The sequence below is a fragment of the Oncorhynchus tshawytscha genome, linkage group LG33 (assembly GCF_018296145.1).
Source record: "Oncorhynchus tshawytscha isolate Ot180627B linkage group LG33, Otsh_v2.0, whole genome shotgun sequence".
NCBI classification, from domain to species: Eukaryota; Metazoa; Chordata; class Actinopteri; order Salmoniformes; family Salmonidae; genus Oncorhynchus; species Oncorhynchus tshawytscha.
The window spans coordinates 19230501-19253379 of record NC_056461.1 but is presented as its reverse complement, the minus strand read 5'-3'; the positions used below and the strand labels follow the sequence as shown (position 1 = coordinate 19253379).

At 42.1% G+C, this 22879-nt stretch overlaps 1 protein-coding gene across 1 annotated transcript in view; it reads left to right on the top strand.

Annotated features, from left to right (window-relative positions):
* The first annotated feature begins 222 nt into the window (after positions 1-222).
* Positions 223-22879, top strand: part of LOC112230936 (matrix metalloproteinase-17) — an 83825-nt gene continuing 61168 nt past the window's right edge. Inside the window, exon 1 of the mRNA XM_024397349.1 lies at positions 223-799. Within this exon, the coding sequence (XP_024253117.1) occupies positions 608-799 (192 nt within the window). The 5' untranslated portion in view covers positions 223-607. The remainder of the gene's footprint in view (positions 800-22879) is intronic.

Sequence of the window (22879 nt, the reverse complement as noted above, 5' to 3'; positions counted from 1 at the left end):
CAAAATGCAGATGGCATCTCTGTTGCGCATGTATAGGCCTATCTGATGTGCACACTGTTGTGCCTGCAACTCTGAAACCGAGGGTCTAAATATTAAAAGGATGTCACAGATGTAATACTATGCACATTCTAAGTGGACTGAATAATGCGCCTTTTGTATCGCCTCCTCCCATTCTGCAACTGGCTAAATTCCTCTCCACTCTCTCATCGTGCGTCTGTCTCAGTCTCTGACACACGGCGCAGGGAGCACAAGCCTATCTTCGTTTGCTTGTGTTACAGAGGGAATATTTAACGGGTTAATTTTCTTTGCCTCAATGGGCATATTGGATATTCTGAAATAAATGAGTCCGAAAGTAGAAGTTATATTTCTTTGTAAATACTGGTAACCGTTGGCGTAATTGGGTGGTCCACCAAGGAACAGCAATATGACTGAGATGGTTTTTCAGGACGCGGATCTTGGTGAAAACGAAGTGTTTAATGTTTTTAAAGGCATTTTCGGCTCTATGTGATATGTGTTTCATGTGTTTACGCGCAACAGTGAGGTAGAATTCTCGTCCAAATTGGACCGCATATCAGAGGGATCCGGAGCTGGGTGATTTATTTGGTGAATGCGGCGGCCAGGGTCGGTGTCTGAGCGCTGCTGGAGCAGCGAGTGGCGGGGCATGATTTCTCAAATGTTTCAGTTCGCGCGGCGCATTTGGATTATTTCTCCAGAGATGCTCCTGCTTCCCATGTTTTGGTTTTTATCTCAGGCTCTTGCAGCACCATCTCTGACGGCCGAACAGATGGATATGGGGGTGGTAAGTGCCTATATTCCTCCGACACTTTACACTGAATATTTGAACATAGGCTACTGCAGTGGACACATTTTTCTTGGTTAAATAGGCTACGTATAACTAAACTTTTATCCACATAGGCCGACAATAGGCTGTTGAAATAGGTTACCTCAAATTAGTTTATTATCAGCATATCAAGACGATGCCAACTCTGGTGTGTGATAGTAGTGTAACTCCTGCGCATTCAGTGAACATTGAGAAATCATATAGGTTGCTTTTTATTGTAGCCTTATGGCTTCAGTCGTTTAGAAACAGAAGATAAAAGGCAGAGTGAATCATTGGGAGTGAGTATTGTTTCGGTGCCCTGTAGTCTCCCAGGTGCATTTGCCTAATATATATATGAAGTTAAATTTTCAGTGAAATCAGTCTGACTTTCAGTAAATATTTTAATGGTAGGCTATCCATAATTATTTATTTGGGCTACTCTGGGCTACATGGGCTACTCTGCCATGTGAGCGACTGCTCCGTCCAACCTGGTCTCAGAGCATTTAGTATTATTCTGTATGAAAATCCGAGACACTCCATTTAGTATGATATGTTACGTTTCGTACAAGCTTGTATGAGAGAAAATATCTCTGCATGATCCTCGATATCACTGTGCAGACCGTGTCAATATGTTGTCAGTATTGTATAACATTGTATTTACCCTGTTTCACATGCACAATATGATGTAGGCAACAATTCCCATGACATATTACACATACCGCGGCCACTTTACACGCATGGCACAGAACGATGAAGGAACGATTTGAACTGTTTGTAAATGCAAATCAGAATCATGGCCGTCATTGCCTGCGGGTGGAGAGGTGAGAGAGGAAGAAATTGAAGAACGGTTGAAGAAATGCTACCAAAATGTAAGCAGATTTAAAACGCAATGTCGCTCAAGAGTGTAGGCTAATTGCCCTGTAGGCTATGGAGCTCATGGAGAAGTAACCCCTGAAGGCATGTTTCACTTTGAAATGGCATTTCTGAGTGCCTCAATATTTCTGCTCGCCACAGGAGTCACAGGGTGATGGTGATGCGATGGCAAGGATGCTCGCTCCTCTCAGCGAGTAGACAAAAATTGCTGCTTAAATAATCAGAGAGGTCATTTACACTTTACACAATCATCCAAGCATTAAATTAGTTGAAAGTCGAGAAATTCTATAAATGGCCCTCATTTATCCCTTAAAGAAGTTCTCCAACACCATTTAATTTAGACAGTACCATCAGAGTAAAATAGTTTTTTTTATGCAGGCTTGCATTCAAGAACCAGTACCCAAACTTTATAATGATTTTCCCATTCTATAGAGAAGATTATTGTCCCCAAAATACTTTTGTACAGTATTACAGTCATCTGTCAAATGAACTGCCCCTACCTTACCCTCCCCACCCAAACTCTCAACACACAATATGCAGATCTTCCTCCCTATGTTTTCAAAGTTCATTCTCTAGCATGAAGGCTGCGAGGGTAGGGGGCAGAAGACGATCTTGTCTCACAGCTTGGCCCATAAACAAGGGTCACACAAATGCTTTTTCATGTGCTGACCTCTACATGGCCCCCCTGGAGCGAGTGGTGTAGGTGCTGTAAGCGTGCACATTTAACGAAGCTGCATCATGTCTCTGTGGAGCTGACACATTCAACACAGTGGACACTCTAATTGCCCGGTGTTACTGTGTGGGCTAGGGCCTGTCTGGCACCATTACTGGGATGTGTCTGTAAAGACGATGGCCAGCTTAGCGGGGTAATAAGTTGGCCAATAACTGAACCTTATTAATGTGGCACAGCAAGGAGGCAGAAGGCTTAGGCGGGATCGTTCTGCACTAGTGGTGCGCAGGTCAGCTGTTCGTTCACCCGCACCCGCCCACAAATGCTAATAACCCATCTGCAACCGCCCGACTAGGCCTATTTTATCTGGTTGAAATACTATCAGCTTTTATGATGCTGATAAAGATAGCACCTCTACAGACGGTATCTCACTGCACATTCGCATTCTCTCAAGATGTTGGAAGAAAGAAATCATATTTCTCCACTCTTGGTGGTGTATCATTTTGCTGCACGAAATGCTTAATTCTGCAGGGGTTAATGTTAAGGCTATGTGAGACGTTAACTTACAGTCAGTATCCAGATGTCAGTTTCCATTTAACCCATCTGAACAGTAGGCTACTGTTCAGTAGGCCTATTTGAAGTCCCCTTCTTGTGACTGTCGAATTTGTATTGCGCTTCACAATCGTCACACATCGTCTTTAGCACTGCAACAAATCTTTCCCAAACATGACTTTTCTGACCCTCCCTTCTCTTTATTTTCAACTCAACATTTTGCAGCTTTTCTGTAGTTAACCGGTTTGAGTTAACCGCTGACATTGTTATTTTTGCCTCTGTGGATTGATGCTTTTTCTGCCCGTTCCCAAAAGCATTTGGCGATAGGCTATATGGCGCGTGTACAGTTAGGCTCTAAAGCTTAGGCTTGCGCACCAATACCAGATTGGTGCGTAAGAAAAACCTCAATGTAGCCTATAGATATAAATTGTTTTTTCTTTATTTAACCCGCCCGCCAACCACCCGCTCTTCATCCACACAATATTTATTGACCCTAAACCCGGCCGCCCCATGGATATAACCGCGGGTTATGAGTTAACCGGCGCATCATTAATCTGCACAATAAGCCCATCTACAACACAGGCTTTACAGCAGAGATTTACATCAGATGATTACAGAGACGATTCAATGCGTGTGCTGGTGCATGTCGGTGTGTACTGGTGCAAGTTGTGTGGGTGTGCATTTGGGTGTGTCCGGCTCAGCTGGGCAGGCTCAGGTGCGTAGAAGTTACCGCTGGGGGGGGCATTGGTCAATACTCAGACAGACAGATGTAAAGACTTCTATTCCCTGGAGTGCCACCCCATCTCACGCCCTTCTGCAGCCGGCTGGGATTAAAGTAAGGTTTACGTGGGGCAGGTGAGTGTGTTGCTCACTGATTAGGGTGGGAGGCCATTTCCCCTACTCAGCAGGACCATGTCGGAGACTGCTATTCACCAGGGGCTTGGGATAAGCCCACATCCAGACAGCCCACCAGAGACACACTAGACACTGTCTCGATGTCTGGGTTATTGTCATTGTACATCACATGCAAAGTCCGATTGGCAATTTTGTAACATTCTAGGAATTGGGATCAAATGGACACATGCAAGCTATAACCAGCACAATATGCTTTCTGCTCATCATGTCATTTTTCCCCTGTGGATTTCAGTCTGCTGATACTGAGAGCCCTAACTCCCCAGTGGACAACTCTCACAGCTCTCAAGCATCTCTTTTAGCTGTCATATAGACCAGTTGAGGAAGCACTGAGATTATGTTTTAATCAGCCAGCAAATCACTCCTGTAGAGGACGTGTAGTTGCAGTAGAGAGAAAACAGCATGTTGTGCAAAACTAGAGTTATTATCAGTATAGTATTGCAGTAACGTTAAAGTTATCTGGCTAGTGTGAGCAAGCTGACTAGAAGGTCAGATGCTAACGTTAAACGGAGCCTGACCTCAGCAGTAACAAAAGACAACTAAGTTCTCATCATAACTTTGCTTTACAGAGAGTACTAGCGAGACAGACAGTGGTGAGGCTGAGGCAGGCTGTGATGCATGCAGGAGTAGACAGAGGAGACAAAGAGAGAGAGGAAGCAAGCAGAGAAAGAGGATAGTACAGAGGTTCCCAAACTTGGTGTCGGAGCCCCATGTGGGGTCCCCTGAAATAATCTGTACTAATTTTATCAAACGAATCAAGAACTTAAAAAGAAAAATAAGATATGTTTCAATATGAATAACTCCCAGTGGCCTACCTTCCATATAGGTTGACATTAAAATGCAATCAAACTGCAAACCATACAGTTGTAAATATGTTAGATGTCTTAGTTTATATCAGTGGTTGTTTGTCTTAACTCGATTGCCTACTGGAGTTTATGGTTTGCCCACTTCTTTTTACCACTACAACACTGGTTATTATCACACCCTAAATGTAGGCACAATGCTTATAAGAAACCGTGTGAAATGATTCCGGCTGAAATTTGTGTAGAAACGATGTGCTACTGTTTGAGTCCCCCATTCTGTTTGGAGTCTGGCAGGATGGTATCGATCTTACCAGCCCGTCTATATCCTAAAGCGGAGAATCTCATTTTGCTGTAATTTCTTTAATGAGAACACCATCTGGTCCCATCTCCAGTGGAGTGGAGGCGAGAAGAGGATACCCCCCACCCATACACATGGGGCGGCAGGGTAGCCTAGTGGTTAGAGTGTTGGACTAGTAACCGAAAGGTTGCAAGTTCAAATCCCCGAGCTGACAAGGTACAAATCTGTCGTTCTGCCCCTGAACAGGCAGTTAACCCACTGTTCCTAGGCCGTCATTGAAAATAAGAATTTGTTCTTAACTGACTTGCCTAGTAAAATAAAAATAAAATACCCTTGAATTCACACCACACAGTTCAGTTGTGTCACTTCCTCTGAGCTCACTCTGTCCCACCTATAGCATTTCTCCTCTGGAACTCTGTAGATAGGATGCATTCCTTCACCGACCCCAGGCTGCTCCAATTACACAGAGAGGCGTCGGGAACAGGTAAATGAAAGAGAGCGGGATTGATTGACGGGGAAAGGGAAATGGGTAGGAGTTAGTGTAGCTCTGAAAGGAGAAATCAAACAGAGAGGCACAAAAGAAGCGCACACCAAACAAAAAAACAAAAAAAAAGCACTTAGACAAGTGGCAAACATGAAATCAATACCCTCTCTGCGGCTGGGATGGAACTGTCTCTTTGGGCTAATGCTCTGGGGAGAGATTTGCACCTGTGGAGAGGAGAGAGGATACATTTTTACTTAATTGTCCTCGTCAGCTGTAGTCGTGACTCGTGACTCAATTGTGTCTGAGTTATGGTATGTTACTATGGGCTCTATCCAATCCGTATCGTGGAAGTTAAGCATTACAGCATAATTGAAACTTAAAGGAAATGTTAGCGGAGACTGCATTCATGGTAAACGCTACATATGTCGGCGCAATCGGAAAATACCTTTCCATCGCTTAAATCATACAGATTTGAGTAGAGCCCTAGATAAAAGGGACGTGGGATATTAATAATAATGGTATGTCTTCTCTTTCACACACTCCCCTGGTCCCTAGTCCATTTTTAGCACGCCTGTCCTACTTTCAGTTGGCACTTTGGACGCCTGTGACCATGCGTCCATTGCACGGCATGGTTGGGACAGATTCCGGGCAAGGAGATTATTTCAGGAACAATGTCTAGGGAGAGGAGGCCGCAGTGCGGGAGAGAATATATTACTGTACAGAGAAGGAGGGATACCCAGCTAACAACAAACGTTCCCACAGCTTTCTCTTAAGAGTCTCATTAGGTTATTACCTAATATTGTCATAGGAATGTTCCAGTGATGTGCAAGGACTGTTTCCAAGAGACCATTGACCTTGTTATCAAACAGAATTTACCCAGAACTTGGTTGCCATGTTCTCCAAATATAATATATTCATGTTCTAGACACGTATCATGGGAACGTTGCAAAAGCACCGTATCCAGTTTTCTGTGGGATAGGAGAATATTCCATCAAATCCCACCAAACATACACAGAACACGGTTGCTATGTTCTCAGGACATAATAAATTAATGTTCTAGACACGTTTCATGGGAACATTGCAAGAACATTTGTGTCCCAAAAATCTTCCTTGCACATTATTACACATTAATGTTGCTTTGCCAATCAAGGCCCTGATTGGTGAATCACTTATCCATTCATAGCTCTTTGTCTGTTAGCAATGTTAAGGATGCTCACACACACAGTTATTTTAACATAGAATGGTTTCAACGTACTTATTTGGCATACAGTACCAATCAAATGTTTGAACACACCTACTCATTCCAGGGTTTTTCTATATTTGTATTATCTTCTATATTGTAGAATAATAATGAGACATCAAAACTATGAAATAACACATGTGGAATCATGTAGTAACCAAAAAAGTATTAAACAAAATATATTTTATATTTGAGATTCTTCAAAGTAGCCACCCTTTGCCTTGATGAGAGCTTTGCACACTCTGGGGCTGAGGTCGGGTGATTTTTCTTAGATTTTCGCCTTTATGATAGCCTATTGGAAACGAGCTAGCCTACAGCATGAATATCGTTAGCATGAAACAAGGCTTAAAAATATATGCATATTGGCATGCCTGCTCCCGCTCCCCCTCGAGGGCGCCTGGCGGCCTATCATTAGGCACGTCTGTCACCATCGTGACGTGCATCAGCACTTCATGGGACTTACCTGGACTCTTTTACTTTATTGATTGCCTTCCCTATATCTGTCACTTCCTCAGTTTCTTCCCAGTGTCTGCATTAATGTTGTTTTGTTCCCCCTGTCCAGACGCTGTTCTTGTTTTGTTATAGGTCCATTTATCCATTAAATCTTCACTCCCTGTACTTACTTCTCACCTGGCGTCTGTCCTCACATATATACAGTATTTGATAAACTACCAACCAGGTAGAATTCCGGCTCTCACAGACCTGTTAGTTTTTCTTTAAGAAGCCCTCCTGTTCTCCACTCATTACCTGTATTAACTGCACCTGTTTGAACTCGTTACCTGTATAAAAGACCCCTGTCCACACACTCAATCAAACAGACTCCAACCTCTCCACAATGGCCAAGACCAGAGAGCTGTGTAAGGACATCAGGGATAAAATTGTAGACCTGCACAAGGCTGGGATGGGCTACAGGACAATAGGCAAGCAGCTTGGTGAGAAGGAAACAACTGTTGGCGCAATTATTCGAAAATGGAAGAAGTTCAAGATGACGGTCAATCACCCTCCGTCTGGGACTCCATGCAAGATCTCACCTTGTGGGGCATCAATAATCATGAGGAAGGTGAGGGATCAGCCCAGAACTACACGGCAGGACCTGGTCAATGACCTGAAGAGAGCTGGGACCACAGTCTCAAAGAAAATCATTAGTAACACACTACGCCGTCATGGATTAAAATCCTGCAGCGCACGCAAGGTCCCCCTGCTCAAGCCAGCGCATGTCCAGGCCCATCTGAAGTTTGCCAGTGACCATCTGGATGATCCAGAGGAGGAATGGGAGAAGGTCATGTGGTCTGATCAGACAAAAATACAGCTTTTTGTCTAAACTCCACTCGCCGTGTTTGGAGGAATAAGAAGGATTACAACCCCAAGAACACCATCCCAACCGTGAGGCATGGAGGTGGAAACATCATTCTTTGGGGATGCTTTTCTGCAAAGGGGACAGGACGACTGCACCGTATTGACGGGAGGATGGATGGGGCCATGTATCACGAGATCTTGGCCAACAACCTCCTTCCCTCAGTAAGAGCATTGAAGATGGGTCGTGGCTGGGTCTTCCAGCATGACAACGACCCGAAACACACAGCCAGGGCAACTAAGGAGTGGCTCCGTAAGAAACATATCAAGGTCCTGGAGTGGTCCAGACCTGAACTCAATAGAAAGTCCGTATTGCCCAGCGACAGCCCCGAAACCTGAAGTATCTGGAGAAGGTCTGTATGGAGGAGTGGGCCAAAATCCCTGCTGCAGTGTGTGCAAACCTGGTCAAGAACTACAGGAAAAGTATGATCGCTGTAATTGCAAACAAAGGTTTCTGTACCAAATATTAAGTTCTGCTTTTCTGATGTATCAAATACTTATGTCATGCAATAAAATGCAAATTAATTACTTAAAAATCATACAATGTGATTTTCTGTATTTTTGTTTTAGATTCTGTCTCTCACAGTTGAAGTGTACCTATGATAAAAAAATTACAGACCTCTACATGCTTTGTAAGTAGGAAACCCTGCAAAATCGGCAGTGTATCAAATACTTGTTCTCCCCACTGTATATATAAAACATGCCTGTAGAGATATGCTTCTAAAAGTAATATACAGGTTATGTGAAAAAGTACTGTAAAACTGTAATATTATTGCAATATTTGAAGAGAGTAAATCGTTAAATTACCACTGTAATACATTATTGTGCCTTCGGAAAGTATTCACACAACTTTACTTTTTACAAATTTTATTGTGTTACAGGATAGAATTTAAATGGATCGAATTGTCATTTTTTTGTCAACGATCTAGACAAAATATTCTGTAATGTCAAAGTAGAAGAACAATGTGAACATTTTAAAAAATGTATGGAAAATAAAACAATAATATACACTACATGACCAAAAGTATGTGGACACCTGCTTGTTGAACATCTCATTCTTAAACCATGGGCATTAATATGGAGTTGGTCCCTCCTTTGCCGCTATAACAGCCTCCAATCTTGTGGGAAGGCTTTCCACTAGATGTTGGAACATTGCAGCAGGGACTTGCATCCATTCAGCCGCAAGAGCATTAGTGAGGTCGGGCACTGATGTTGGGTGATGAGGCCTGGCTCGCAGTCGGCGTTCCAATTCATCCCAAAGGTGTATGATTGCGTTGAGGTCAGGGCGGTCCCGTTCTGTGAGCTTGTGTGGCCTACCACTTCGCGACTGAGCCGTTGTTGCTCCTAGACCTTACCACTTCACAATAACAGCACTTACAGTTGACCGGGGCAGCTCTAGCAGGGCAGAAATTTGACGAACTCTTTCATTTATGTTAGTATATTTATCTAAGCCATTAAACTTTGTAACTGTTTTAAAGTCACCATTGGCCTCATGGTGAAATCCCTGAGCGGTTTCCTTCCTCTCCGGCAACTGAGTTAGGAAGGGTGCCTATATCTTTGTAGTGACTGGGTGTATTGATACCCCATCCAAAGTGTAATTAATAACTCCACCATGCTCAATGTCTGCTTTAAAAATATAAAAAAATGTACTAATAGGTACAGTACCCTTCTTTGCAAACCATCTTTGATCTCTGGTTGAATCTGTGCATAGAATTCACTGGTCGACTGAGGCACCGTACAGATAATTGTATGTCTGGGGTACAGAGATGAGGTAGTCATGTAAAAATCATGATAAACACAATTATTGCGTACAGAGGGAGTCCATGTAACTTATTGTGTGACTTGTTAAGCAAATATTTATTCCTGAACTTATTTATGCTTGCCATAACAAAAGGGTTGAATACTTGACTCAGACATTTCAGCTTTCCGTTTTTTTATTAATTGTGACCCGTTTCAAGAATCGAGCCGCATGTTCCGTATGTCACTACATCACAGGAGATGCATTTGAACGTTTTTTGTTTTTTTATTAAAATGCATTTTTTGGGGGCAGAAATGCCTTCTCGAACATGTGAACTTTTATGTGCCTTAATAATAAACTTGTATGCCATCTGTAAATATGAATAAAATTGTTAAATTACAAGCCTAGTTGGTTTAGCCACACTAGCCATGATTGGTCTAGATAATGTCTGGACTGGACATGCCGAAAGATGAGTTCATATTGATCTGTCATGTAGAATGCTTCTGTCTATAACATGAGCTGCTCAGCATGTGTAGTTAATCCTTTCTACTGCTACTTTTTTTTTAAAGATATCATGAAGAAGTAAAAAAGTTTTGCTACTGCTCTCAACATTGCCTCTCTGAAGTTATCAGGCGCTATCGACAGAGATCAGTGGGAAAAAGTTGTGATCGACTATTTTCTGGAGGACGGTTTTGCCATTCTGACTCAGAAAATGAATCTGACAATGAGGAAATCCCTGATGTAGGTAAAACCATTTTCATTGAACCAAACATTGTACAGTAGTGGCCAAAGGTTTTGAGAATGATGCAAATGTTAATTTTCACAAAGTCTGCTGCCTCAGTTTGTATGATGGCAATTTGCATATACTCCAGCATGTTATGAAGAGTGATCAGATGAATTGCAATTAATTGCAAAGTCCCTCTTTCCCATGCAAATGAACTGAATCCCCCCCAAAAACATTTCCACTGCATTTCAGGCCTGCCACAAAAGGACCCACTGACATCATGTCAGTGATTCTCTCGTTAACACAGGTGTGAGTGTTGATGAGGACAAGGCTGGAGGTCATTCTGTCTTGCTGAGTGAGTTCGAATAACAGACTGGAAGCTTCAAAAGAAGGGTGGTGCTTGGAATCATTGTTCTTCCTCTGTCAAACATGGTTACATGCAAGGAAACACATGCCGTCATCATTGCTATCCACAAAATGGCTTCACAGGCAGGAATATTGCTGCCAGTAGTATTGTACCTAAATCAACCATTTATCATATAATCAAGAACTTCAAGGAGAGCGGTTCAATTGTTGTGAAGAAGGCTTCAGTGTGCCCAAGAAAGTCCAGCTGCGGGATCGGGGCACCACCAGTACAGAGCTTGCTCAGGAATGGCAGCAGGCAGGTGTGAGTGCATCTACACGCACAGTGAGGTGAACACTTTTGGAGGATGGCCTGGTGTCAAGAAGGGCAGCAAGGAAGCCACTTCTCTCCAGGAAAAACATCATGGACAGACTGATATTCTGCAAAAGGTACAGGGTTTGGACTGCTGATGACTGGAGTAAAGTCATTTTCTCTGATGAATCCCCTTTCCGATTGTTTGGGGCATCTGGAAAAAAGCTTGTCCAGAGAAGACAAGGTGAGCACTACCATCAGTCCTGCATTACGCCAACAGTAAAGCATTCTGAGACCATTCATGTGTGGGGTTGCTTCTCAGTCAAGGGAGTGGGCTCACTCACAATTTTGCCCAAGAACACAGCCATGAATAAAGAATGGTACCAACACATCCTCTGACAGCAACTTCTCCCAACTATCCAGGAACAGTTTGGTGACGAACAATGCATTTTCCAGCATGACGGAGCACCTTGCCATAAGGCAAAAGTATTAACTAAGTGGCTCCGGGAACAAAACATCGATATTTTGTGTCGATGGCCAGGAAACTCCCCAGACCTTAATCCCATTGAGAACTTGTGGTCAATCCTCAAGAGGCATGTGATGATAATTTTAAACGTAACTTCTTGTTGAAAGTTATTCTTGAAAGGGAGGAAGCTAACAAATTAGCAACAACATCCTCTTCGACAACACCTGCTGCAGCCTCTGCAAACTAGCCTACAACAAAAGATGGCTAGCTAGACCGTGGGAAAACTACTGCTCTCTATTGCACAGTGACCTTTTGGCCTTCGAGAAGGCAGAAGTTTCCATATGTTTTTGTTAAAACGGTCCCACCCATTACAAGTCAATGTAATTGGTTGATTCCACTGTCAGTCCAAAATGTTGCACTAATTGTTATGCTCGTCATTGGAAGGAATAGACCAAGGTGCAGCGTGGTAGGCGTACATCTTTCTTTTATTGATGACACCGAAAAAAGAAAAAAAAATACAAAACGAAAAGCACAGTTCTGTGGGGCTGGAAAGCAACAGTACAAAAACAAGATCCCACAAACTAAGGTGGAAAAAAGGTTGCCTACGTATGATCCCCAATCAAAGACAACGATAGACAGCTGCTTCTGATTGGGAACCATACCCGGCCAACAAAGAAATAGACAACATAGATTGCCCACCCTAGTCACACCCTGACCTAACCAAATAGAGAATTAAAAGATCTCTAAGGTCAGGGTGTGACACCAGTACAGTTGAATGGCAGATACCTTCTATCAAGCTTCTGGTGGCCTAGCCAATTGCTGACATAGCTTGCTATAATTATCTCCCCAAAGACCACCAAAGAAAAATCATGATTGGATATGTTTTTTCTCTTCAGTGTTAACAGGCCGACTGCACCACTCGCGTCGCGCGCGCGTTGCAAAATAAATGTGGAAATCTATATTATTCAATTATTGTGCCCACATTGCTTGCGCGCGCCAACGAGCGTCTGCGTTGCCAAGGGCTAAAATAGAAGTCAGTTTTATTTGTGATGCAGACCACGCTGCAAGTCCCGCCTCTCCCATCGCCTCATTGGTTATAGAAGCAGGTACCCACGTGCCATCTCCTCATTGGTTATACCCACGTGGGTGACTGAAAGACGAACGAGATCAGTGGAGGTAATGCACCTAATTTATGAAAGTTGCCAATCACAATATAAAGTCAAGAGAAGAAAAAGCCCGGATGGAGGAGATATGACTAGAAACAATTCAGTTGGCCGTTTTATGTGTGGATTAATTGGTGGAGTAGAGTACCTTGTGCATTTCAGGTAAAATAACAACTCAATGTTTATATCCCAGGACAAATTAGCTAACAAGCTAGCTAAATAGGACAAACTAGCTAGCAAGTGCAAGCTAGCTAGCTTAATTGCCATAAATGTTTAATGCTTTTTGACCTGTCCCCAAATTAATATAGTTAGTTGGTTCAGCGTTTGTTTTGATATTTTAACCTGCGTGTCGTGATCGCGTTTGGTGTGGGGGGACAAAATACATTTAGGCATGATGGCGCACGATGGCGCACGCGCACAGCCGGTTTGGGATCCATGTTAATCCTTTCTCTTTTCAAAAATTGAAGAGATTAAATCAGAACATAATTGAAATTAATAATATGATTATTATTATTTTATATATCCTTAGCCTTACTCTGAAAGCATAGAAGGCCCTCATTGTTCCAAACTGTGTTTGGGTTAGTAAAAATGTGTAGAGTGGCTCTATTTTCCTTCAGCATGCATTTATTCTGAATGTCTAAAGAATCCATATGTTGATGTGAAATATGAACACAGAAATACTGGACATTTTGAACACTTATTATGGTGAAAATTTGACTAAATTACAGTCATGGGCTTGAATGTGGACTCTCCGTTTATGGTCTTGGCATAGCCGCGGGAAGTAGGAGTGCTGAGGGTTCTACAGCACCCCTGAAAAATAAAAAATAAAAAAGCTACATAAAAATATATATATTTTTTAGAAAAGTAGTGTGTGTTCTGGGCCTTTAATCCTTCAAAGAAAAAAATTGTGGCACCCCCAAACTACTACTCTATGGTTCTCGGTCTTGACTTGGTCTCGAACCTCTCGTCCCCCTCCCGTTCTCGGTCTTTACTCCGACTCGTTTCGCTCCAGTCTTGATCTTGAATTGATCTCACTTTAGGTAGTCTTGAACACAACACTGGTGTATGATCTGTGTTGTAATATTATTTGTATCTCAGAAAACCATTTGCATTGCTAGTTCTAGCCTAATATTAGTTAGCTAGCTCAATCTTTAGCTACTTGCAGATTCATGAATGGTGCATGGTAGTATGAGTTGGGATTATGGTTAATTGTTTACTACTGTACAAAATACTCCACTATGAAAGTAACCATTTCAATGTAACGTTTACACATCCTGTATCCTGTGCATGTGACAAAGGCTTAAGAGGCGTAAGGCTTCAGAGGGTGTGAATAATGCTGAATGGATGTAGACAAAGAAGAGCTCTCCAGTAGGTGCACCAAAACATTCATGGGTCATTTTCTCAAAAGTGGGGTTACAAGTTTATCAACTTTCAAAGCAGAATTACTTTTCCATTGTGCCTCAACTACAGTGTATGATATACAGTACCATTTTCTAGCTCTGATTCTCTACTTTTATCCAATGTAAAAATCACCATTTCAAATGTTGCTACATGGGAACAAATCCAGGTGGTGGGTCACAATATGTAAACATTTCTTAAAACATAATTCCACTTTGGCGTTATGGGATGTTGTGTGTAGATCAGTGAAACAAAATCAATTTAATTCATTTAAAATTTAGGCTGTAACACAGCAACGTGAAAAAAGTTACAGGGTTTGAATACATTTTGAAGGCACTATATTACCCCCAACACTGGTCCCAAGTGATTCTGTTGTCTGTTTTTCATGGACTGTGTTATGTACTGTTTTGGTATAACTGGCATCATTGCTTAAATGGCAAATGTGAGAAAGTACAAACATGCTACTGTAAATATACATATTTCTGATACTCTGAGAATACGGCAACCATGTTCTAGGTATGCTTCTGTCAGACGCAACACTCCCACCTGGGCCATGTTTATGCAAAAAATGAGGAATGTTCCAGATAGAAACACTATGATGAGAGCTGATGTGATTCCTTATCAGAGACACGTTTGTTCTTAATGGTATATGTGGTGTGGATTTTAAAAAACACATGATAGAGAGTTCCCTTTGAGATGCTCAGCTATCTTATGAAAGTTGCCTGTTGTAACTGTTGCCAAACAATGACATTAACGTATTTGGCTAGTGATGTAAAAGTAGGGTGATTCCCCTACCGTGTCTCGAACCCTGGCCACAAGCAGCAATGACAAAAGCCCTAGCCACTGTTCTAATAAGGGATATATCTAGGGCAGTGGTTCTCAAACTTTTTCACTCGGGTCCACCTTCCATCAAACCTAGCTAAAACACCTTAGCTGACATTAACTAGTTGATCTAGACATTTCTGGCAAATTGTAAATAGCGCTCTAAGGTATGCAATGACTAAAATTACAAGAGGAAAACTGCTAATGCTCTACCCAATTTCGAAATGGTACCTTATGCAACTTGTCAGAATAACTATCGAGAGTAGAGTGAGTTCCTTAAAAAAAAAAATCTGCACCCTGGGGGGGGCGCACTAGTGATGCATGGGTTGACTCATGAGCCACAGTCCCCGCGGTTACATTCGCGGGGCGGCCGGGTTTAAGGTGATTCATGTGTGGATGAAGGGCAGGTGGGTGGTGGGCGAGTTGAATAAAGAGAAAACAATACCTTAAAGAAATCCATAAATGTATCATTCTTGTGCGATTTATATCTAAACATTTAGGTTTTTCTTTCATTCTTTTAGGCTATCTGGCATTAGTGCATAAGCCTAAGCTTTAGGGCCTAACTGTAAACGAGCCAAATAGCCTTCACGCCAATCACCAAATGCTTTTGGGAACCAAAGAGGCAAAAAGGACAATGTCGGAGTTGAATTCAATAAGAGAAAAGCTGTGAAATGAAGAGCTGAAAATAAAGAGAAGGGAGGGCCAGAACAGTAATGTTTGGGAAATATTTGGTGAAGTGGTAAAAGAGGACGATAGCAGTGCCAGCTACTGTACGTTAAGTGTGATAATTGTGAGGCGCTGTACAAATTCGACAGTCACTAAACGGGGACTTCAAATAGGCCTATGGCATGTCAAGGGAACAGTAGCCAACTGTTAAGATGGGTTAAATTGAAACTGAAATCTGGACACTCATAGCCTTAATATTAACTCCTGCCAGTGGCGAGCTGTCATTTAGGGCAGGTGGGGCAGAGCTTTAAACAAGTCAGCCATGTCAACTGTGTTTTTTAAAAAGGAAGTAAATTAGGCTGAATGAAAAGTTTCCTTGCCAGACAAGGCTCCACCAGGTGTAGCAATGGTAGAGATTCACCCCATGGTGCTGAAAAGAAAGCTCTGCTGTTGGGACAGCTTTATGTAGGACCAAACAGTTTGTGGGCACCGTTTGTCAATCGTTATAATGCAATTCATGTATTTTTTTGTGTTTTATTGTGTTGTGTAGTGGCTTTGCTGGCATGCATTTTTTTTTAAAAGATGTTGAGTTTGCTCCACCAAAATTTACGTGCTAAAACCGCCAATGGTTTCTGCAGAATTAAGCATTTGGTGCAGTAAAATCATTCACCAAATGTAGGCAATTTTTTTACTGGGGAACATAAATGGAGAAATTAGATTTCTTTCTTTCAGTATCTTAAGAGAATGCGAATGCACAGTGAGATACTGTCTGTAGAGGTGCTATCTTTATCAGCATCATAGAAGCTGATAGTATTTCAACCACATAAAATATGCATCCAAGCCGAACTGAAATGATCAGACACTTGTTGGGTCATTTTCACATCTTTTTATTTCCTTACAACCGGTCAAACTGATGTCTTATGGACATTTTGCACTGAACATCTTTCCATTATTTTATTTTCTCCCTGATCCCTAATCATCTTTGCTCTGCGAAATAAGCAGATTGAAGCATTCATTTTATTGATTTATTACGTTATTCTGGTAAGCTAGGGTTTATTTAGTCTTCTAAGGTAATATATAATGACCGAAGAGAAGCTACTATACATGTATCTAATTATAGACCAGTTGACTAACAAACAGTCTTGCAAAATATTGGATATTATAAGCAGCAACATATCTATTTTTTTTTACCCTTTTTTCTTGGTAGTTACGGTCTTGTCCCATCGCTGCAACTCCCGTATGGACTCGGGAGAGGCGTAGGTCGAAAAAAATAGAAATTTGTTAGTTTTCTCTCAGACCTAAAAAACAATGTCTTCTGATGTGATTTCTCCATGAACAACTGTAATTTTGTGAGTGAAAAAAAAAGTATGGAAAAGTACAACTTTGGTGTTAAAAAATCTCCGATTTTATAGAGTTGTTTATTAACCACTATTTTACCAGGTATGCTGACAGAAAACATAGTTCACTACTTTCTCTTGTACACTAAGGACCCGGGGAAGAGTTGCAGGGGAGAGGAGAAAAGAAGAATGTGTCCATTTGAAAGATTGAAAAAATGAGTAACTCGCAACATGTTTCTTTATAACTCTTGTGCTAGAAAATATTGGAGACCCCTGAGTTAGGCCATGTCCAGAAGAAAACCTAACCCCTCCTCCCTAGGCACTTGATAGGTGTAAGCAATAGGGTGAACAAATTCAATCTCAGCTCTGTTAAAAGTACATTCAATAACAACCTTTATTGATCATAGTGATTCAAGAGTATCATTAAAACAGGTTCATATGCCCCAACAACATTAGACAACTATACAGAAAGCCCTTAAATTGTTTAAATAGTTAAATCAATGAGGAGAAATTAGTCAAATTAAGTGATAGCTGGGCCTCTCGGTGGCACATTGGTCTTATGCACTGCATCGTAGTGCTAGCTGTGCCACCAGAGATTCTGGGTTTGAGCCCAGGCTCTGTCGCAGCCGGCCGCGACCGGGAGGCCCATGGGGCGGTGCACAATTGGCCCAGCGTCCTCCGGGTTAGGGAGGGTTTGACCGGCAGGGATATCCTTGTCTCATGGTGCACTAGCGACTCCTATGTCGGGCCGGGCGCAGTGCGCGCTGACCAGGTCGCCAGGTGTCAAGAAGCAGTGCGGCTTGGTTGGGTTGTGTTTCAGAGGACGCACGGCTCTTGACCTTCGCCTCTCCTGAGTCCGTACGGGAGTTGCAGCGATGAGACAAGACTGTAACTACTACCAGTTGGATACCACGAAATTGGGAGAAAAAAGGAGTAAAAAAATAAATACATTTGAATCAAATATAACTGATAGCTGACACAGACATGGCGGCGTAGAAGGAAGCGCTGAATGCCGCGAACCAAAAGGTTGTGAGTTGAAATCACAGGTGAGGACATGTTGAATATGAATTACTGTATAAATGAACATGCACAATGTAGTCAATTGTTTGGTGGGACATTGCTGGAATATTCTCCTGACCCTCAGAAAACTGGACACATAAATGTTCTTGCAACTTGTCTAGAACATTAATATTGTATATTCTGAGAACACGGCAACCTTGTTCTGTGTATGTTGGTGGGCTGTTGTTGGAATATTCTCCTATCCCTCAGAAAACTGGACGCATGAATGTTCTTGTGATGTCCCATAAAACTCACACAGAACATTAATGTTGTACTGTATATTCTGAGAAGATTTGATCCACGTTCTAGATACGTTCTGCTTGACACTAAGGGAATGTTCTTCTAACTTCCACAACAAAACTAAAGGTTCTTCGGAGGATTTTGCTGACATAGATAGAATGTTCCCCAAACCAACGGGAAATGTTCTTGAGGAGATTGTCAGATTTGCTGAAGGGTTTAAGACAGCCTCAAAGGCCCGATCTGTGAGGTTTTGCAGATCTTGACACATTGGCAGCCGCAGCAGCTCTGCAGTCTGGGATTGCTGCACTGACCTCATCCAGACCCTATCGATCAGCATGAAGACAGGCATATTCAGCCCGTTGATAGATCAAATACTCATACTTTGCAGTGAGGTATAAGATGACAAGATGAAGACGTTTGTTTTCCTGAAACAACCACACATGCAGAACAGCCACAAGCATACATACATAAACTCACACACACCAAATGAGATTACCTCATAATATTCCAAGCAACATTGATTATGATCAGAGTGAAGCTATGGATCATAGTAATGGAACAGGAAACAATACTTCACTGGCCAGAAATCTGCATTTCCAATCTCTACACTTAATTCATGCCATTGTAATGTTGTGTGCGTCGAAAAAAGATTCCAAATGCCAGAAAGTATGACTTACAGTGGTAATGAATCAAATTGTGTGGAAGAGGGAGTGGGAATTATTGTTCTCCGCAACAGAGCTGCAAGCGATCTCCCTCTCTCTATTGGCTCACACTGATTCCTGCACTCAACTGTGGTTTATGAACGAAGCTGCCCCACTCCACAAAAACCCCAAATCAGCTCCATGTGCTCCCTCCCAGGTCTTATTTTAGCCAAGGAGTCCCCCCTCTCCCCATCTCATCCCAGATTATGAAATAGTCACCATTGCCATCCAAATGACCAAGGAGCTTTTGTAATTACTGTGGTTACTGGTATTTCCTGTCACATCACATCTCAATACAGAGTCCAGGCAGCTAATCTGGCGATGCACGACCTTAAAGCACCATTAAGGAAACCACAAAGCATCAACAGAGCTCTTCTTAAATTGCTTGCAGAAATTTGCGGAAGAATAAAGAAAAAAATGGTGTGTGCGTGTGTGTCTGCATGTGATCAGGTTTTTGTGGTATGCATAAAGCATTCGTGTGAGGGCAAGTACGTCAGTAAGGGCAAGTACGTCAGTAAGCTGACAAGCAGTCAGCTCCCACTATGAGTAAGCAGGCAAAATGAATGTAGAAAACCACCTTGTTACTGATGCAGGTGACAGGGCCCTTTGGCTTTTAGTAAGTTTGTTCATTTTCCAGGTTGTTCTAAGCCACGCAGCAGGTGATGCCGCCGTTTGTCTCTCATTAGCATTTGTCAGTTCTTAACAAGACGAAAGGAGAGCGGAGCAGTGAAAAAAGATGGAAGCGAAAAAGCTCCCTCAGAGAAATCATTATGGGGAATGAAGACGTTTGATGTGTAGTGTAGAATCAGCTTCAAGCCCACCGTGTAATGTTCTCATGACGGGACCCTATTCCTCTGCTGGTCCTTATGGAAGGAAGTTGGAAAGAGAAGGAGCAGGGTGGGTTAGCTAGCAGCTTGTTTTCAGAGGCCTACTACTGCTAATTAGATAGGAGACTCTGATAGGATCAGGGAATGAGCTAATAGGTGAGAATAATCAGACTGTGATGAAAATCATCTTAACCACACATATTGGAAAGTCATCATTGGTGGAACAATTCGTTGTTGACAGGATTTTCTCTCAGCCGAGCCCACGGGAGAGAGAGAGAGAATCTATTCTCTGGATGGATGGATGTCTTAATAACAATTTAATTCATTAAAGTGCTCTGAAAAAGTACTTCAGAATGAAACAAGTTACTCCTTGATTGACACTGATTATCTAGATTTCGGACAGCCCATACAAAGTCCAAGAACTACCCATTCACAGACCTGTATCAGTCTATAAAAAAAGTTATTGGTGTAGAAGGCAGGCAGGATACCTGTGTGGGCTGGGGTTGGCTCAGCAGGGAGCCCACTAAAGGTAATGCCCCTCACTGTGTCCTTGATATGGACTCCTCACCTCACCGGCTTCATTTCAAATGGATTTTCAGTAAATTGGTTACTGCCTCTGAGTTAACAACATTGTAAGTCACCCTGGGAAATTGTATCTGCTCAGAGAATACTGTGTATGAATGTAGCTAAGCGGGGATAGAAATGGGCTTTTCTCTGTCTATATGGTTTATGCTTTCACTTCTTTGACCCCTGTGGCTTCTGGGTATTCCAGTGCTCACATACCTTTCACTAGCTTTGCAGAAAAGTCCACATATCTGCTGAAGAGCTCTAGCCTTCACATGGAAAGGGTTAGTCCCACAAGCCAGAAGCAAAGCAGAAGATTAGCTTTTTCTGAGTGGCCAAAGTGCTGTTTTTACTGATTGGTTCATCCTCTGCTGATGTTGGGGGAACAGTGTTGCAGTAGATTCTAGGCCTTTACAGGGAGTCTGTTTAAATGCTTGACGTACACACTATGTTGTGTTGTGATGTAAGATACTCAATATCTTTACGATCTCTTTCTCCACTCTCTCCTATGGCTCTCATTTAAATAATCTGAACACCCTCCCCCCCCTCCATTCTTTAGCACAGACACTTGTCCCTGTGAAGATGCATAGTGCAGCAACTGGAGGCTGGTTGGTATTTAATAACCTAGCAAGTCGGTATGACCTTAATCGTTGGCCGTTCATTCAGTTATGTGCCGGATCATCAGTTCCATAATTTTTTTATGCCCTTATTAATATGATTTCAGGCCGGCGTTGATCTGATCTGGTCGTTATTGGCACACCAACCAGGAGTAATGGGCCGAGCCCAGCTAGAATGAAGCTGGTGCACTTTAAAACAGGGTCACAGTAGGGTGTCTTATATATTTATGTACAGTACAGGAAAGGAAATATAGCCACACTAATACATTGCTCCAAATGACTCAAAGAGATGCTCCAGGTCCTTACTTGCGATAAGTCACCTTAAGAGCATGTAGCCCACAGAGATCCTACAAATGACTCATTTTTAATTCTATGATGTAGCCTATGTTCTGGGGGAGAAAACCTTGCCCTCTTCAACTCTGCCCTCCACCCAACATCTAACAAGAAGAGTTCGGCGAAAGAGAGATGTTGTTCTTCCCAGTCTTTTGTGGCACGACTGTTCCTTCCCCAGTCCATAAACAAGCGAACCCAGCTGAATCCTCTCATTTTGTGTCGTCTCTCATTGTTAAGTAGCACCCTGTAATGGACTAAATCAGGATTTGCTGCATAAAGTGAAGATAATAAAGAACAGGCCTACTGTGCTCGGCGCCGTGTTATTATCAATTTACCCGGATCAATTGTCTCCTCCATCTGTCTGTGGTTTGCATCCTGCAACCCTAACCGCCTTTCCCACTTTAAGAATACACTGGTTTAATAAAACTCTGATTCACCTTGGAATTAAATGGTTCTGTTTCACCAAGTGCCAATATGTCAGTCTATGAATAAATTAGACCGGAAGACAGCCCCCCAAAAAATCGTATTTATTCACACCGACAAATATACGCATTTTTTCCCCTGTTTTTGTGAGACAATCCAAGGTCGATGAATATGCATTGCGATAACTCATAGAAGTGTGTAAACATGCTGTGTGAAGTGCTGTATTTATCATTTAGCTCATCATGAGCACGCATTCTTCACATACAGTATATGTGTGAATGGGATTAGTCTTTTGGTAGGGGATCTGCATTTTTTTTATAGAGCACCGCAGCCCACTGCTGTTGCCTGGCTGCCAGACTGTCATTAAGGTTACATTGATGTTTCCGTATTCTTGGATCTCCTTGCTCTGCCTAAGGGTAAGTGTCTGGGGCTGTGGTTTGACAGCAGCCCTGCGGTGAGGTGAGCCCCCTGATCCCAGTCTGGCATCACAGACTAATCTGGGTCATTCCACAAAATGAGTCCATTTTGCGTCCCTTTCATATATTAAGTAGAAATTGTACACCAATATAAAATTTCAAAAGGCTGTTATATTAAATTAAGTGGCTTTTAATATAGACCACATGGAAAATTATGTTATATGAATAAAGACTTGCTAATGTGTCAAAATTCAGCATTTTGGCATGTCGCTGTGCACTCGCTCTGACTTCTAGGAAGATTTTAACCCACATAAGTTTTCACCAAAAGTCCTAGTTGTTCTGTTGTTTTGACAAAGTCATTTCTGGAGATTATTCTTTATTTTAATGTGATCAGTGATTCATTTTAAGGTAAAAAAAATATTAAATAATAACTGTCCATGATTTTAAGGTTGACCCTGTTAAGTGGACTGAACTGGGGGACTGATATGGAGAAACTATTCCTTTTAAAATATTTTTTTGAAAAGAAACATTGAACATCGAATAGTCAAATCATAGTGTAAAAGCAGGTGATTTGATTTGACTCTTTTTGGACATTTTCTGGTGTTTTGTGGTGGTAAACTAAGTGGTTCGAGCATAACACGTCAAGAATAACACATGAAAAGCCATCTTTTACTCCTGAGGTACTGACCTGATGCACCCTCTACAACCACTGTGGTTATTATTTG